The 20,002-nt window shown below is 36.6% G+C and overlaps 1 protein-coding gene across 1 annotated transcript in view; it reads right to left on the bottom strand.

Moving 5' to 3' along the window:
* Positions 1-19,430, bottom strand: part of LOC133869291 (receptor-like protein EIX2) — a 35,377-nt gene extending 15,947 nt beyond the window's left edge. Inside the window, exon 1 of the mRNA XM_062306245.1 lies at positions 16,700-19,430. Coding sequence (XP_062162229.1) covers positions 16,700-19,430 — 2,731 coding nt within the window. The remainder of the gene's footprint in view (positions 1-16,699) is intronic.
* Positions 19,431-20,002: the final 572 nt, after the last annotated feature.

The following is a 20,002-nucleotide window of genomic DNA, read 5'->3' as shown; positions in this document are numbered from 1 at the left end:
ATATATATATATATATATATATATATATATATATATATATATATATATATATATATATATATATATATATATATATATATATATATATATATATATATATATATATTCTATTTTTTAATTTCTTTTTATTTAAAATATATTTATATATTTTATATAAATATTCTTTTATATATATATATATATTTTTTAATTCTGTTTTTTAATTTCTTTTTATTTAAAATATATATATATATATATATATATATATATTTTACTAAAATTCTCCAAATTTATTTTATCCAAAAATATCACAAAATCAAATTGCACAAATTAATCAAAACAACTTTTTTTAAAAATTCGAATACCATGTACTAATAAATATATTCATTACTATATATAACTACTTACACAACAATATCAACAAATTTGAGATTCTTAATTTAATAAAGTTATTCGGTACTAAAAAAAAAAAAAATACACAAAATATCTACAAATCTGGAGGACGTCTCTGCGGATCACGAGGTGCAGTCTCGGGCGTGAGCTCGCCAACTGTCGATTGTCCCGCAAGAGATGGTGTAACGGGCGAAGGAGTCCCGAGAGGGGATTGTTGGCTCAGCAATTGTCCAGAAGGCGACAACGGACCAACAATTGTCGCATTACCTGCAAGTACTAAAAATAATTAACCTACATAATATTATATGCAAATTTAAACAAGTAATGAGAACAAATTAAAAATAAACCTAAGTGTATACATAATATGAACCATACCTGCAGGCGCACTACTAACAGATGACGTACTACCGACGTGTGCAGGTGAAGACTGCTGAGCACCAGGACATACGAACGATAATCCTGTAGAGGACATGAAGGCCTCAAAATGTCGCATGCGCTGCTCCATAGCATCAAAATGTCGCATGCGCTGCTCCATATCATCAATCTGTCGTATGCGTTGCTCCATGCTGTCAGCCCGCTCTCTCTCGGCCCGCACTATGCCCTCCAACTCCGCAATTTTGTGAGCAGCCCAATCCTGAGACGTGCCCTCGGCCGGTCCCCCCCGTGTGCGGCCCCTATACGAGAAACAAGTCCCGCGAACAGGAGTAACGTTCGGCCCAACCTGCCGAACCCTACCCGCATACTCGGGTCGCCCAATCGCTTGCTCGTACGCGTCGCCAGGTGCCCAACGCACCGTACCTGATGAGACGGGGTCCGAGGCAGCAGGATCAGTGGACAAACTCTGTGTCATCCGCTCCTGTACGTCGTCAACATACAAAACAATGGTAATTAATAAATACTTTATCACACGCATAACTAATAATAATCGATAACCTATAACAGTAGCATACGCATAGGTCCCGTGTCCGCTCGTTCAGGTAAGTGCCGTCTTTCCTTGTGTGCGTCTTCACAAACGACTCGGCGCGAGTGGGGGGCGTGCCAGATATAGATGCCTGTCGCCATACAGTATAAATATATAACAAACATTGGATATATAATTTAACGTTAAGAAAGAACAATTACGCACAAATAAGAATTAGGGTTTTTACATATTGTTCCATACCTCATCGTGATTAAATCTGGCATAACTTTTGGACCCCAGACTATGGGGGATGTCTTGCTGCTCCCGCAGCCGCTTCATTCGTTCAGACCTCTCCTTTACATTGAACATTCCCAAAAAAAATGTCAGAATTGATACTTTTAATTACTTATGTGTTATGATTGAATGAACTGTTTATTAAAAAAACACAACATTATAGTAATACATTCAAAGACCTACATACCACATTTACTTTTGTGCACCACTCGTGCAGTACGTCCTCCACATCCGTTCGATCATACTTATCAAAAAACGTCTCTGGCATTCTCGCACGTATTGTCAATGGCGTGTCACCATCTCGAATATTTAGCTGGGTCCTCAACTTCGACTTCCACGAACGGTGCTTACGGCCCATATCACCCCAGAATTCATTCTGTGCCAGGCGCTGGTCGACGGATACGGGTACATAAAATTCTTGCTGCACATTCAATCTACTGATTAATTTTAGCAGTTCAATAAAGAAAAAATCATCTTAACTTTAATTTCACAAAATACATATATTAGTTTCATACACATACCATTATGGCATCCCACATAGCCTGCTTAACCTGTTTATCTACCTTTCCCCATTTGTCCCGCAAGTGAATATGAGACCCGCTCCGTAACAGCTTGCCCGCAGCCCGTCTATAACGATTGCATGCTCGTCCCACTGGTTGTGTTGCAGCATTGTACTGCAACACAACTTTCTTACCCCTCGGGAGCACCCAATTTCTCTCAGGGTCCTTAATCACCTCAAAATATATGCTCCCGTCTGGGTTATACCCTAGTCAATAAATATAAAACGTTAATATATTAACACTAAATAACTTAATTATATCAATAAATTAAAAATTCAATTTAAATATTATACGAACTTACTAAATTAATTAGTTTATAATGATGTATACAAATGTACTTACCCATCAGCCGAATCTGGTCGAACGCTATGTGCTCGGTCGCTGGGTCACCAGCATGCTCCTCGCCTGCCTGATCTTCTGGGTGATGCTCATCATCATGATCGTCATCCGAAGGCATATCCTGGGGGACATCATGTGCTAACTGATCAAGCCCCAACATCACATCATCCCCCTCGCGGGGCAGCTGGCTCTCCCCCACATCTGGGTCCTGACTCTCCCCAGGAAGCGGCAACTGGCTCTGTCCATAAACATGCATCTGGCTCTCCTCAGGTCCCGGGCCCTGGCCCCCAACCGGTGCCGACAGCTGTCCCGACCGCATAGCCGGTATAGGCATCCCCCCCCGCTGTGACAGCGGGAATCTGTCATCCTGAGTCTCACTATCAGGAATGACTGGCATAGGTGGTGGAAGGGGGTATGGATAGTACAACGGAAATCTGCTCGGATCATGACACTCTCGCGCCCACCATCGATCAACATGGCCCGGTGAGGTCAGCCCCAACTGCGATAACGTCGTGAATGGAGAAAGAGAATATCCAGCTGAGCTCGTCTGGCCGGGATCTGACCTGCTCATCCCCGCCGTACCCGGGGGCAATGGTCTATAAACGGCGTCCGGGTGGTGTGGCCACGGTGTAGTATGTAGTGCCGCTGACATCGCCGGTGTCGACGTAGGCGGGTATAGAGAAGGAGAATATCCAGCTGTGCTCGTCTGCCCGGGATCTGACCTGCTCATCCCCGCCGTACCCGGGGGTAATGGTCTGTATACAGCGTCCGGGTGGTGTGGCCACGGTGTGGTATGTAGTGCCGCTGACATCGCCGGTGTGGATGTAGTCGTGCAATGCACGGGCTGGCGTGGTGCACGATGTGCGCAAGTAGGGGGTCTCGGGTCCATCGAACCCTTCGAACAAATGTGAGACAAATTACTTGAAATTCGTTTTAATTTTAATATTAAAATAGAATATGCATAATATACAATGAGCTCTATGCAAAATAAGAAAGTATTTTGAGTTTAAGCAAATTGTACCAATAATAAATATAGCAATCATTGTATAACATGTGCTTCAATCGGATCAATGTCGGGCCTGTCGTGATCGAATTCATCATTCGTATCATGCAGGTCATCAGTGGGTAATACGATCGGTACACACTCGTGATATGCATTATCTGCATCACTACTCCCTTCCCCCTGACCAACATCGTACACGTTGCGCGGTTTAGTCCTCACGGCACAAACCCAGTTTGGGTTCCTTTCATCCTCGACATAAAACACTTGGTCTACCTGAGATGTAAGCACGTAAGGCTCGTCAGTAAGCAGTTCTCCCCTGTGGACGAGGTGAGTGAAGTTGACAAACGCTAGACCATAATCGTCGACTCTAAATCCTCTGTCCATCGTGGGGTCCGCCCAATTGCACTTAAATAGGACGTACGTAGTCCTATCGTAGTACTCGACCTCAACCACATCGGTTAACTGCCCGTAGTAGGTTTCGCATTCAACGGTTGGCACACATACCCCGCTGTTCTGAGTCCTCCTTCCCACATCATGGGCTAGCGTGCGGAACAATTTCCCGTTTACCACGTACCTGTTATACTTCACTGCTGTCTCCTTCAACCCTCTACTCCGCATAACCAATTTCAGCCCCAATTCCTCCCTACTTTGATCGTCAAGGCCATCAACCTATGTTATCATTTCATATATAAAAAGAATACATCGGTTAATAACGGCATATTGTCGACACCCTATCTTAAATTGACACTGAACATAGGTAAATATTATATACGAAAATACCACTACTTCCTTACATATGCGCGGTACCACTCGCAGAACTGCTCGTGATGTTGGGCTTCAATCAGAGCGTCCGTGATGCGACCCCTAACGCATGATCGCCTAATAGCGTCTTTATGCATCCTACATTCAGCGGATATAATTAAAAAACTAATTATTATCAATTATATCATTTGATAATAAGTTTCAATATGTAAACACTACTTACATCCGCAAATTGAGAAACTCGTCAGAGTTGAACACAATATAACGATGAATCTGATGCATCGTCAACCGGTTCAATCTAACTCGCGTTCCCGCCCCCTTGGAACCATCAGGGTTTCTCAAAGGTCTGTTGTAGAAGGTTGGTGCATTTTCTAGATATCTCGAACAGAACGTTACTAGCTCGGTCGCTATGTAACCTTCCGCAATGCACCCCTCAGGAGCCGCTTTGTTGCGCACATTCGACTTGAAACCCCCAAGACTTCTGGTGCACACATAAACATTAAGGACTTGCCCCCGTTTAATGCCATGAGAAACATTAAGGACACACAAACATTTTCTTGTATACTATATATATATACTTGTATACATTTTCTCATGGCATTTCCTCTGGTGTTTAATGCCATAACTTCGATAAGTATACTATATATATATATATAGCCATAAACACCAATGTTAGGGTGTATACAAGTAACTATAAAGGTATATAGTTTCGGCACGCCGTTTACATGCATGCATGCATGCATATATTATATATATGTATGTACATAATATGACAAGATAGTTTTGAAATACAAATACAAATACAAACACAGACACATGCAACCCTAAGTGTATGTAATGTACATTCTTGCTAAACCCTAAGCCATAAAACTAAACCGTAAACTATAAATTAAAACTAAATCCTAACCCTAAGTATATATATATATATATATATATATATACTATACTAAACACTGACCATAAAATTGAACCCTAAAACCCATAATCTTAACCCAAATCTTAAGTGTATGTACCATATATATGTAAGCCATAAACCCTAACCCTAAATATATATACTATATGTATAGTGATAAACCATAATTCTAGGATCAAATGATAGTTCGACCAAGTTTTGAACATTGAACTCGATCAAATGATAGAGGCATGCAATTTTATACTTGTGTAAGGTATGCCATAATGATCGGGACCACAAGGCGAACACATTCAGATGGATGTTCAACGAACCCTAACCCTGAGAGTATGTACTACACATACAATAAATTAAGTCCTAACGCATAAACCATATTCAAGAAACTCAACTTGCATGTAAACCCTAAAACATAACTATAAGTATGTGTAGCACAAATTTATTGTTGGGGTATATAATAGGAATTTTTAATATAAATAAATTTCAAAAAATTTAAATACAAGTACTGTATAAAACTAATTAGTTTATATACTCTAATTTGGTATAGGGTACATAGCAATTTTATACTCCAATTTATTTGTTTTTTTTTTTTTTTTTTTTTTAAAAAAAGGGAATTCCAAAAAAGTGTTTTTCAGTTAGCCACGTGTATTAAATTACACGTGTCTGCCAGATGGCAGCGTGGAATTTATACACGCGGCCATCTGGCCGCGTGTATAAGTACACGCTGCCATCTGGCCGCGTGTATAAATTACACGCTGCCAGATGGCAGCGTGTAATTTATACACGCTGCTAATTGGCAGCGTGTATAAATTAAACGCTGCTATTTGGCAGCGTGTAATTTATACACGCTGCCAATTGTTTGTACGCTACATCTGGCAGCGTGTCTAGATAAACACGCTGCCATCTGGCCGCGTGTCTACAGTAACATGTATTGTAGACACGCGGCGATTTACGCCTTTTTTTGTAGTGATAACAAGAATAGCAATTCTGTCTTTCAAATTTTCAAAGTGCTGAAAGTAAGCATGCCTCCATGATGTTTGGACAATTAATTAATGTGCCGCAAACTCCCCAAAATCTCAAAATATAACCAACTGCCATGCTAATATAGAAACGTAGTGACTCAGTTTCCTTGCCATCATTGCCACCATTTGATGTTGATTTTGGATCGATTTCATCTCCTGGGCACTTTGTTGGAAGTGGAGGTCCACAAAGTAAGATGTTACCTTGATAGCGGGACGAGCCGAGCGTCTGTAGTTAATTCCCAAATGGAATTTTTCCAGACAAGTTATTGAATAACAAGTTTAAATTACTTAAGAAATTTAAAGAAAACAAGCTTTCAGCAATAGGACCGAAAAGTTCGTTTCTTGAAATATCAAGTGATTCTAACGTAGAAAAATCTACAATTTTTTGAGGAATTTTTTCATATCAAATGGTTCATTGATAGATTCATGTTGACCAATGTTATGAGCCTTGTTATATTATCAGGTATTTCTCCTGATAGGTTATTACTTGAGAGGTCTAACGAATAGAAGAGAAATAGTTAAATTATATGCATATTCTCTACTTCAAATCTTGCCATTGAGGAGGGAGTTTCCTAGACAAGTAATTGTTTCTCAAATTAAGAACTTTTTCCAATAGAATGAGGAATCCTGCCCCTAAAAGAATTTGAAAAGATGTCCAAGAACATTAACCTAGGCAAGAGCTCACCTATGGTTTCGGGTATAGGACCAGAAAACATATTTTTTTGAAGATATATATAAGATGCCTACATTCGTAAAATAAAGTGGGAGTGGACCCTCTATATTGTTGGAACTCAGATCAAGAAAAAAATACTGGATGATGAGATCGAGTGTTTGGTACCTTCCCCTGCAGTCTGTTATTGGACAAACGCAAATATGGCTGATAGTTTATCAAGAATTCCAAAAGCTAGGCGGAACAGTGTCAGAAATGCCATCCATCTTTTGGGTGGCGGCGGCCACTCTCATTCTTTTTCTCAATATTTTTTTTAAAAAAAATATTTTTTTTAAGTTTTATATATTTATATTTTTAATATATTTATATCTTTTTATTAAGACTGATACATGTCGACATTTTATTAGTGTTGAGTGGTGCATAACGAAATTTGATTCCAAAGAGCGATTTGCCAACCACAGAGATCTCAGAATTAATTTTGATATCACATTGAGTGATTTGTAATTTATACAAACTACAAAGAACAATAATACAATTTTCGCAAATATAAATGAGATTGTTGATTTTGGGGAAGCCCAGGTCCAAGGTCGACAATTGCCCCAATTCCTGGCTCCCATGGGTCGTGGGCCCATACTGTTAAAAGATAGAATTTTTTCATTTTACTTAGAATTGAGAGTAGTCATTTTATTATTAAAAATTTTATTTTCTTGCCTCTAATGGCAAGTAAATGAACGGTTTTAAGTAATTTATTTATTTATTTTTAAATAGTAGGATAAAATATAAATCACATATACATCTGACCACGAAATGAATCTCTCTGTTTGATTTGAAATAATGTGAAGTAGCGCAATTTGCCGAAACACAAAAGTAAAACTTTTGACTATTAAGATGCGAATGATAGGATCACATTAAATTACAATAAATTAAAGGCTAATGTTGATCACAGTAATGTAAAGAACAAGGCCAAAATAAGAGGGATCAGTTTCTTTTTTATTTTTTTTAACAAAGTAACCGGAGCTACATATATTAATCTGAAAGGCCTGAAGGCAAATACAGTGAATAGAGGCATAACGACACCCTACACACTAAGTCAGAAGACTGACTTGGGTGCTGCCAATAAAATCACAAATATTACAGGGACAGACATTGAAGCCACTCTTTGACAATAACGCTCTTCTAACAAAGAAAAGAGGGCCGATCCGTGCTAACAAGCCATAAACAATCCAGTAATACAGGAAAATCACTGACAGACTTTCTAAACACTAAACAACAAAACGAAAGCAACACAACAGGAAACCACACACAAAGTCGCCGTAAGAAGGTAGATCCCGTCGCCGAAGACGGCGCGTGTAGAACACACGCCAGCCCCGCAGACCCCTCTGCATTAGGCGACCTCCATGGACCACCGGACTTAGCCACCAAGACCTGGAAAATAGGGCGTGACTCTCACGCGCCAGCCAAAGAGATAAAACTCACTTGCGCTTGCTGGCCACGCGTCGGGCACCATAACTTCGACGAGGTCGTGGTTTGAAGCGATAGGATCGAAGAAAGATGGCGAACACAACGGTGGGGCGCATGTCGAGAGAATACCGGCGAATGATCACAGATCTGGCTTCAAAGATGCATATAAGACGGATTAAGAAACGGCCAAAGATTGCCGGGCACCGAAACTCCCAGAGGACGACTCGTATTGCCTTCCTGCCAGAGAACACCAAGAAAAACACAAAAACCAACTCCAGAGCCCTAAGATTTGGAGACACACAACCTCCACCGGATCTAGCCTGAGAGGAACAAAAACTTCCACAACCCTAAAGGCTAGAAGAACACTTATTGATAGCCAGATCTTAAGAACAAAACAACTGGGGAGGAGGGAAGCGTAGGGGCTTCCCTCCTCCGAAAGCACGCACAAACCTTGGTCGCTGCGTAGCCAAAGGCAAATTAGAATTTCATAAGAGGGATCAGTTTCTACTTTAACGGGGGAAACAAACAAATAAAAAAAAAGAAAAAAAAAAAAAAAAAAAAAAAAAAAAAAAAAAAAAAAAAAAAAGAAAACAAAAAACTGTGACTTTGCTTATGAGGCCGAATTCAGCCCCTTTTCTGATCAAAACTGACGTTGTGATCAAAATTTAGGCTATTTTCAACTTCTGATTTTGAATACAAATTTTCAGAAAATTTTTGGTTAATTAATGATGTAGAACCCATTACCCACCAATACATCAACACCACTACTTAATTACGTTCTACCATAACGACATGTTTCAACTATTATACAATGATAGGATGATACCCCTTCTGATTCCCCATTATACAGGAAAGTCAAAGGGGGAGAAAAAGAAGAAGGAAGCTTTGAACTGAGGGAACTGTGCTCTGTTAGTTTCTATGTTGGATTCTTCCATTCTACCATCTATTTTATGTTTTGGGGATTGTTTTGTGTTTGAGTTGTTTACTAATGTTTTTGTTATGAGAACAAAAAACATGAAGTTTAACGAACAGAGCCATTGATTTTTTTTTTTTTTTTTGATAAGTAACAGAGTCATTGATTTTCTAATAATTGTACTAATTGATTTCTTGCTTCTGTTTTCTTCGCAACTAAACATAGAATAGGTGCTTGCAGTTATATTCTATGATTCTGTTTTGAAACTAATTTTACTATTTTCATTTTCTGCCCTTCATTTTTTTACTTGGATTAAAGTAATTTAAGAATTGCATGTTCAGATTCATAATATTGATAGTTGATTGGAGGACAAATGTGCCTTTATTCAACTGACTCTTTTACCAAAGAGTGTTGGAGCAAGTACAAAGTAACTGTAAAAACTTAGGGAAGCGGGAAGCCCAGTTCTTCCCTTACCTTACCAGGAGGAATATATATTATGAAGTTCAAGTTCTTATTGTTTTTTTTAACTAAAAACAAGTTGCTACAACAGTCTACTGTGTCATTTATGAACAATGTTAAGCATGTGACTTTTGTTTTGAATGAGAACCATTTGAAGAGGAATTCAATTATTGCAAGGATTTAAGAACCTCTTTGATAGCTTCACTCCAGAATTATCTCTAGGATTTGGTTGACTTTTTTAATGCTTTGATAGATTGTAATCTGGAATCGCTGGAATGTACGTGCTGGATACTGGTGGTAAAGGATAACTCGAGATATTTTGCTTGATAATCGATTATACATATTTGTTTGTATTTGTTGTTTGCATATGAAAAGAAATAATAATTAACATTAGACGATTACAAACACTCTAAAATATATTACTTTTTTGATAAGCTTGAGTATCTGGTGCTGAAACTTGATTATTAACAAGTGATTAGACAAATAATAGATAACTTTTTCTCGAAAGACTGAAAACGCAATTGGAATGAATTTTTACGGCTAAGGGTGGTGCTCAAGGCTCATGCATCCAAAGAATTTTTTGACCCATTTCTTACTAGTTGTTCATATATTTTACATTGAAATTTTTTATTTGGGTCTATTGTTGGAGAGCCCACTTATTTTTTGGTGTTCTAATCCATTTAACCTTTTCCTTATTTACTTATTAAAAAAAAAAAAAGACAAAAAAAAAAGAAGAGAATTTATAACAAATCATAGCCTTCTAGGCTGACATGACACCCTATTTTTAATTAATAAAGAAAAACTACAGTTTGATTTTTCTCTTTTATTTTTATTAAAAAATACAGGTGACATGTCAGTCTAGAATAACTCTAGAAAAAAACTAGAAGAAGCTCTAGCATTCCTCTTTATTTAAGTTATGACGTGAATTTGTAAGTATCCAAGAAAATAGGCCATTAGAAATTTAAAGAAGATGTAACATTTGATTTATTACTTGCTCTGCCCAAGTTTATCTAAATGCAAAGACTCCAGGCTTTGAGTCTTGGTACCAAAGTCTTAGGGAGTAATTGATAGTTTATTATTAACGTTGTGACATGACAAAACCAGTGAGGATTTTGGAGTACCTACGCTCGCAACTGACTAAGAATAAACCCAAAGAAACATAGACCATGGAAAATTAAAAAAGTTTATATTGGTCCTCCACTTTCTTTTAAGTTAATTAAAAATCTGTAACTTTATCAGATGATTTAATTGAAATATTAGTTCATTTTTGCGTAATTATTTTCTACGACGAAATTCTGCATTATATCGAATTTACAAGTGCGAACTCGGCTAGGTTAACCAGCCGAGCCTCCAATCAAGCTCGAGCTCGATTTAAGCGGCAAGGATCCCAACCCTCCGTCATGGTTGTAGAAAGGAAAGAAAACAAATGTTTTTTTTGGAAAAATGATGCATTGGTGAGAAGTTGGCCAGGTAGTGGGTAAGCTCGAAGGGCGTTCTCTTTACCTCTCTGGTGTTTGTGCATTTTCTCGGCAACCAAACGGGGTTTTAGAGTCAACTAAATCGTAGGAAAAGAAAGTGCAGATTTTGGATTAGAATTTTGATTCTGATTCTAGATGCCATTGAAATTGGTCAGCGCGGCACAAAGATGGGAGAGAGAGAGAGAGAGTGAGAGTACTACTTTCGCTCGTCCCTAGATACCAAATAAAAACGGTTTCGTGAAAGAGAAATATAAGCATAGGGGTTATGTCTGGACAATGTGTGAAAGAGAATGGTTTCACCGTTTCAGAGAGAACGCAAGGTTGCAGAAGAGTTTTGTGTAAAAGTGGTAAATGGGAAAGCAGGGGTGATAAGCATGAATCTCAAAGGGAACTGACGCGTCTGACTAGTGCACGTTACGAGGAAGCCATGGCAGCAACTGATTGGAGGTGGTGATCAAAAGATATTTGACTAGCGTGTTTACCTAGAGCGCATTAGAGCATTTCTAGTAGCCTCACCAAATTTTACTCATCAAAATAACTAAAAATTACTTTTTTCTATTCTGGTGAGCCACTTTATTAAAATTCCCCCAGCAGCCTCACCATTTTAACTAGTCAATATTCACTATTCCATTTAAATAATAATTTTTTCATATATATATATATTTTTTTATATAATCTTTTTACAAAAAATCATTCATATCCATGAAATAAGGACAATATCGTGTGAGAGATGGGAGATGGGAGAAGAAAATGAGAGAAAAAAGGAAAAAAGTGTGCTAATCATGTGAGAGAGAAAGGTGAAACAAAATTTGATGAGTGGGTTGTTGAGTGAAAATGCCTGGTCTAATTTGACTAGTAATTTCAGTCATCAAATTTTTTTGGTTAAAATGGTGAGGCTGCTGGGAGTGGTTTTTAAGAGTTTTCATCAAATTGGCTCATCAAAATAGCTAAAAAACTAATTAGGTGAGGCTACTAAAAATGCTCTGGATTTCAGATTTCCCCTTACCACCTGTATGCGTTTTGAGGTATGATATGTTACGATTTTTGTACAATTTTTGTAGAATTTTATTTTTTAAAAATAAAAAATAAAAAAATAAAAATCAATTATTAAATATATAAGACTCACATATAATAAAACAGATTAAATAGTTAGTTTGAAAAAAAAAAATTATATAAAACTTGTACAAAAATTATAAACGTTTTATATCTCATGTTATTTATATGTTTTGCAATTGCAGTTTGTTTAGATGATATGATTTATAACACGTCATTTGGGTTTTTGTCCAGTAGTGGGCTTTCGGTTATTTGGGGAGTTATAAGTAAGGGCGGTCTAGAGAGTAAATATGCAGCCAAAGCCTAAAAGCAAACAATATTAAATGAAAAACAAATTGAAATTTCATTTGTGAGTGTGTGCGCATCTATTCAATATATACACACACACACGAGCGAGCTAAAAATTTAAATCGAGCGAGTCAAGTCGAACTTATACAAGTTGAGCTCACAAGCTTTATTCGAACCGAGTTGAGTTTATATAAGTATGTCTCGTCTAATATTCGAGCAGATTATTGTGTTCACGAAAGACTCATTTTTTATTCAAATTGAAACCGAATCGAGTTTAACCAAATTGAATCGAGCCGAGTTCACGAGTAATTAGCCGCTAATCTAACATCCCTAATTACATATTCCTCCTGATGATAGCTTTGCTTGAATATTGAAAAACCGATTTCAACAAATCAAAAAGTTATTACGTTGCTTTCATTGAATGAGTGAATCCATATATATATATAATGCTATTTCTTTTCATATTCATGAGATCACTTGTCAATCAACTGCCTGAAGACATATGTTGAGATAACCAAACCCCTCTCTCTCTCTCTCTCTCTCTCTCTCTCTCTGTGTGTATATATATATATATTAATATATATATATATAAGTGCTATAAGTTTGCTACTATGCCGCCTCTGAGACTAGGGGCGCGCGTTACAGTGTCTGCATGTCCATTGCGTAGGAATTTTGGAAATATATTATATGACAACATAAAAAGTTATAATATTACATAATGATGCATATTAATTAAAGAAAGCTCCATTGTCCATTTGCCTCAACTTCTCTCCAACTTGACCTTCTTTTGCGTGGGATTCTGGGAACAACTTTTAACATAACATGAATAGCAATTCAGTCTTTCAAATTATCTAGCTTAGTGTTGAAAGTAAGCATGCCTCCATTATGTTTTAATAATTAATGTGCCGCAAACTCCCCAATATCCAAAAATAAAGCCTACTGCCATGCTCATATAGAAAAATAGTGACTCAATTCCCTAGTCATCATTGCCACTATTTGATGTTGCTTTTGGATTGATTTCATCTCTTGGACACTTTGTTGGAAGAGGAGGTCCACAGAGTCAGATGTTACCTTGATAGCTGGACGAGCAAAGAGTTTGTACGTAGTTAATTTCCAAATTGAATTTTTCCAAACAAGTTATTGAATAACAAGTTCAAATAACTTAAGAAATTTAAAGAAGACAAGTTACGTACCTTTCAGAAATAGGATCAACAAGTTCGTTTCTAGAGAGATCAAGAGAGATCGAGATATATACGACAAAGTGTTAATGAAGCCCAAAAACTTTGTGAAGGCATAAAAAGATTATACGTAGCATTACTCAAGTCTCAAACGGATTATACATGGCTCACTCCGTGAAAGCATTGGTTGAGAGCATAACATGGCTCACTCTGTGAAAGCATAAATCATTAAGAAAATGCTAATTAAGATACTACCAATTTAATTACTACATTTCTTCTACAAACTAATGAACGTAGCATCTTATTCCTATATATATGGCAATTGCTACATCAGTAATTTGTAAATTTATTTGTTAAGTTGCCAATTAACGTGACAACATCCATGCAAGTGTCACACAGTTTGAAATAAATAATATATATATATGTTTGAAAATTTGTAGCCTCTGTAGCAATGCTCACCGTTTTATGCTTTGCTGGACTTCAAAAATTAATATTTTTGGTTGATCAATACTTTTTCATTTGTACTATAATAGTTGAATGTACAAAAAGGTGGGAAAAATAGGCAATAGCTTTAAATAAGAGCAAAGTTTTCCTCTCAACTAAATCAGAAAGAATTCCTCTAATTTAGTTTACTAAACTGATTCATATTCTCTCCAAAAAAAGAAAAGAAACTTACACATGTTCAAAATATATGTACGAATCATAGGATCAGGATCCTTTAGAGTTTTAAAAATATTGTAGATTCTAAAATTACGAAATTCAAGTTGTTCCTAGTATCGAACAACTTGAAAAATGTCACTTATTAAAAAGCTAGCAGGTTACCAAGGTAGCCAAAAAGAATTTCTTTCCAAAAAAATTATTTTCCTTCCCAAAGGGATTTAGGGGTGGCGTACGGACCGGCACGGCCACCCCTAGATCGATCACTTTGGGGGTGGCTACCTTCCTTTCTTCAATTTTTTCTTTTTTTTTTTTTAAAAAAAAAAAATAATAATTTTTTAAGTTTTATATAATTATATTTATATTTATATTTTTTTTTATTAAGAGTGATACATGTCGCCATCTTATTGGCTCTGAGTGGCGCCTAACGGATCCAGTTAAAATTTTTAACGGAATTTGATTTCAAGGTGTAATTTGTAAATTATGCCAACCACAAGTATTTCAGAATTAATTTTGATCCTACAATAAGTGATTTGTAATTTAGGCCAGCCACAATGACCAATAATATAATTTTCCAAATTTAAATGAGATTGTTGATTTGGAGAAGCGCAGGTCCAAGGTCAACAATTGCCCCAAATTTAAATGAGATTGTTGATTTAAAAAATAAGATTTTTTTTTTTTCATTTTACTTAAAATTGAGAGTAGTCATTTTATTAGAAAAAATTTTATTCTCCGGCATTTAATGACATGTAAATGGACGGTGTTAAAAATTTAATTTTTTTTAAATAGTATGATAAAATATAAATAAGATATACATCTAACCATAGAATAGGTGCTTGCAGTTATATGCTTTGATTCTGTTTTGAAACTAATTTTGCTATTTTCATTTTCTGCCCTTCATTTTTTTACTTGGATTAAAGTAATTAAAGAATAGCATGGTCAGATTCCTAATATTAATCTCAATTTACTAGCAGTCATTTTGTGGTGACTTTGCTTACTCGTGGAATTATCATAAGTTGATTTTTTGGTGATCATTGAATTTTACATGGAAATGCTTTTGCATTCAAAATCTAGTAAGAATGGAACTTCAAGATGGGTAAAGGCAAGCGCCGTGGTAAGGGCATTAGGAGGAAGCACCATATTTGATTCCATAACAGATGCTTGGTAATTGATATTTTTCTCCTATTGTATTAATGGCTTCTTGTGGCCTGTGGGCAATCTTGGTACTTCTAAGATAGGTGTTTTTTGTATTATGATTTTGTTTCCTAGGGATTTAAGTTCAGAAAGTTGTTGAGTGACATGAATGTAAACTATCCTTTTTCTTTTATCAGAACTTATAAATGTCGATGGATGACTTTTTTTCCCACCCACATTAGACGATTATGAACACTCCAAAATATATTACTTTTTTGATAAGCCTGTGTATCTGGTGCTAAACCTTGATTATTAACAAGTGATTACACAACTAGCTAGCTCTGAAATAAAAATGATAAATGGGAAGATATGTAATTACATTATTTGAGCTTTTCTTAAAGACTTGATACATAGGAATTGAATAATATTTTGTAGCTCAAGCCCATTTTTGTGTTAGTTATAAAAGTTCTCTAGAGAGTACATACCATTTTTTGATATCCAAAAATAAAAACGTACCACAAAAGTGTCTTAGGGGTAGGCGTATAACAACGTTATCTTGAGAGAGAGAATTTATAACAAATCATAGTCTGAATGACAATATTAGTTTCGGTAATGTAATATTAAGAAAGATGGTAATTAAGACACTAAAATGGTAAATTAAGGCATTAATTGTCTTATCTTGAGCCAACCATTTGCTCACCATCTTAACCATTAAAATCGAGAATGAGAACATAATGGTATTATAAGATGACAAATGATTATTGGAAAATGGGATGCAATAAAAGAAATAATGCATCACACAATTGTAAAATCATTCTTATATATGACTTTCAGAAGTGAAGAATATTAAAGCCAGTTTTATTACAGCAACTTGAAAAACTTATTATACATAAATAATGCATATTAAGGAAAGCTCCAATGCCTGTAGCCTCAACTTCGATCTCTACGACTTGACCTTCCTTCACAAGCGAGCAATTTTGAACATAACGAACACAACAATCTTGTCTTTGAAATCATCAAAGCTTCGAAAGTAAGCTTGTCTCCATGAAGTTTTGATAATCAGTGTGCCACAAACTCCCCAAAATCCAACAATAAACCCAGCTGCCATGCTAATGTAGAACGAGAATGACTCAATGTTCCTTCCATTTTCTTTGACTACTCTGTTACCACCATTTGATGTTACCCTAGGTTTAGTTTCATCCTCTAAACACTTGGTTGAAAGAGGAGGCCCACAGAGTAAAGAGTTACCTTCGTAGATGGAAGAGTCATCATCATACAGTGTTTGAAGTTGATTCCCATTTGGAATTTTTCCAGACAAGTTGTTGAATGACAAATTCAAGTGACTCAAGAATGTCAAAGAAGACAAGCTTTCAGGGATAGGGCCATAAAGCTCATTCATCGAGAGATCAAGTGATTGTAATTGGTCTAAAGTCCCAATTCTTTCAGGAATTCTTCCAGTTAGATGATTCATTGATAAATTCAAGGAGACCAATCTCAAGAGGCTTGTTATACTATCAGGTATTTCTCCTGATAGATTGTTATGCGAAAGGTCTACAGAATAGATAATACCATAAACAGATCTATCATATAGATAGTCTCTTCCTTTGGCAACCAACGAGATTTGTGTATCATAGTCATATTGATAAATATCATCTCTACACAAGTTTCCTAAACATTGAGGGATTGCTCCTGAAAAATAATTGTGTGCAAGGTCTAGGATTCGAAGTTGTGAAAGATTGCACAACTGTTGAGGTATGTCCCCGTGAAACAAGTTGGACCTTAGGTTTAACATCAAGAAATATGGTTGACTTTTTCCTATCCATGCTGGAAGTTTTCCAGAGAATTTGTTCCCTCGAAGATCAAGGCTTTGCAAGAATCTATAATTTCTAAAGAAAGAGGGAAGCTCTCCTTCGAGATTATTTTGGCTCAATGACAATACCTCTAGTGAACGCAGATGTCGCATGGAACTTGGAACATTGCCGGATATATTGTTCTTTGCTAAGTCTAAGACCAATAACTGATCCAAGTCCTTCCAATAAGGAGGTAATTTCCCAGATAGGGAATTGTTTTGCAACCAAAGAAAATCCAATTCCTTTAGCATTCCAATAGAATGGGGAATTTTACCAATAATGGAATTTGAAGACAGGTCCAACGATTTTAAGTTGGGCAGCAGCTCCCCTATGTTTTCAGGAATAGGTCCGGAAAACATATTATTATCGAGACTTAATGCACTAAAATTACCAGGAAAGAGTGGGAGTGGGCCTTCTAACTTGTTGGAACTCAAATCAAAATGATATGCTCGAGGGTGAAATTGAAAGTATGGTACCTGCCCCCGTAGTTCGTTACCGGATAGACTCCAAAAGGTGACATTTGGGAAGCACTTCCAGAGGCCATGCGGAATGGTGTCAGAAATGCCAGCATTGTTGATCTGAAGATCTTTGAGTTCATTTTGTGTCTTTAGCCACGCTGGAAAGTTTGGGCCGATCCACACATTTCTTAAAAAAATATCTGCCAGCTTAAAAGGTGGAACCCAATCCTTTTTAACATCTAAAACCAATGTCTGATTTGCAGAAAGTTCCGTAGACAACTGAAGTGATTTTAGTCTGGTGAGATTTTGAAAATGAGCTTCAGTTAAGACACCTTTCAAAGATTTCCAATCAAGGTTCAACGACACAAGCATTGATAGTTTTCCGATGCTTTTTGGAATGGTTCCGATCATTTGATTCCCCGAGAGGTCAAGTGCCTGCAACTTATTGAGTCCTCCCAATGAAGAGGGCAAGTTTCCCCCAAGAAAATAATTATAGCTCAAATCTAGATACTCAAGGCTACTATTGGAACATTGAGACAAGCCATCCACAAGCTCAGTTATCTCCCCACTTATATTGTTGTATTGCAAATTTAAAGTTTGCAAGTTGCAAAGGTTGGAAAATGAGCTTGGTATCATTCCAATTATATTGTTGGTTTGCAGATCTAAAGTTTGCAAGTTGCAAAGGTTGGAAAATGAGCTTGGTATCATTCCAATTAAATTGTTGCCACCCAAATCCAAGATGCGCAAGTTGGTTAGATGTCCCAAACCAATCGGAATATCACCACCTATATAATAATTGGACGCAAGATTGATTGTTGAAAGCCCACTCACATTTGACAACCAGTGAGGTATGGAGGAGTTAAAATTGTTGTAAGAGAGATCAATGACTGAAAGCACTGTAAAGTTGACGGAAGAAATAGAGTGAGGAAGACTAACAAGTCCACAACCAGCTAGGTGTAACTCAACCAAGAAAGGGAGCATATTTACCGCATCAAGCCAATCCGGTACTTTAGTAAGATTTATAAATCCCAAATTAAGGTACCTAAGAGAAGGAAAACCAGCAAACCACTCTAGGCTTTTGGCTTCCAACAAATTTAATCCTGGATAGGGAATGACTTGCTGAGTGACGAATGAATATGTTTGGAGGTCTAGATATTCTAGCCTTGATAGATTCCCAAGGTGGGGAGGAATAACTCCGGCAAACATTGAGAAAGAGAGATTGAGATACCTCAAACTTTCAATTGAACCCAAAAAGTTTGGAATAGTGTTTCCACTAAAATTATTCAGACTTAGGTCCAAGTAACTCAAATGCTTTAAATTGAGTAATGAAGGACTTATCTTACCCTCCAAGCACAGATTATTTTCTTCATCAAATGGGCTTTTGAGGTCAAGCTTGACGACATTTGCTTGTCCTGTGATGTTGTCACAGCCAACGCCTGTCCAGTTGCAGCAATCATCACCAACCCAAGAAGAGAGACGCCCTGACGGATCTTTAAGATTGTCTTTGAAGCTAAGAAGTGCTTCCCTCTCCACCTCTGAGCATTTGAAAATTGGGCTTTTGGTGCATGAAGCGGGTTTAATAAGCTGTAGGTAGGATGCATTTCCAAGCAGAGAAAGGAAAAAAATGAGGATGAGATGAAAAGTGGATAGAAAGACGTGAGTGTCAACCATTCTGCCACTGAAATTGTTAGAAATCTAAATGCCAGCTGCTTGTTATGATCACAAAACCTGCATGGGGTTCAAGTATTTATGGTTTTACCTTCACACGCAAACTTAGGTTTGAATGGAGGAGACTAGTTAAACTTTGCTTGAGGTCCAATAATAGTGACCGCAAGCGTCCAATTAGAAGAGTTATTTACGTGTGACAATAAAAGATATCCACTTTTCTTGACTCAATAATAATAATAAAAAATAAAGGATCGAGATGTAACAATTAATTGCTCTATTAATTAATTGGATTTGGAAAAGTTTATCTTCTTCATGTAAATTGCTCGTTAAGTTCCCACATAGGCCTGTGCATATAAATTATTTGTAAGTGATAATATTCAATAAAGCGTAAGTGTACATAAAGATGACCTACACCAAGTCATATAAACATGTAATTAGGATCATTCATAATTTTTTTTTTTTTTTAATAAAAAAAAAAAAAAAAGATCATTCATAATTATTCCATACTTAACTGAGGGATTTGAAAACGATTAAAAACGTTGTGGGTTTTAATTAAACATATCCAATTTCTCAAC

The sequence above is a fragment of the Alnus glutinosa genome, chromosome 5 (assembly GCF_958979055.1).
Source record: "Alnus glutinosa chromosome 5, dhAlnGlut1.1, whole genome shotgun sequence".
NCBI lineage: Eukaryota > Viridiplantae > Streptophyta > Magnoliopsida > Fagales > Betulaceae > Alnus > Alnus glutinosa.
This window is presented reverse-complemented; position numbering and strand designations above follow the sequence as displayed.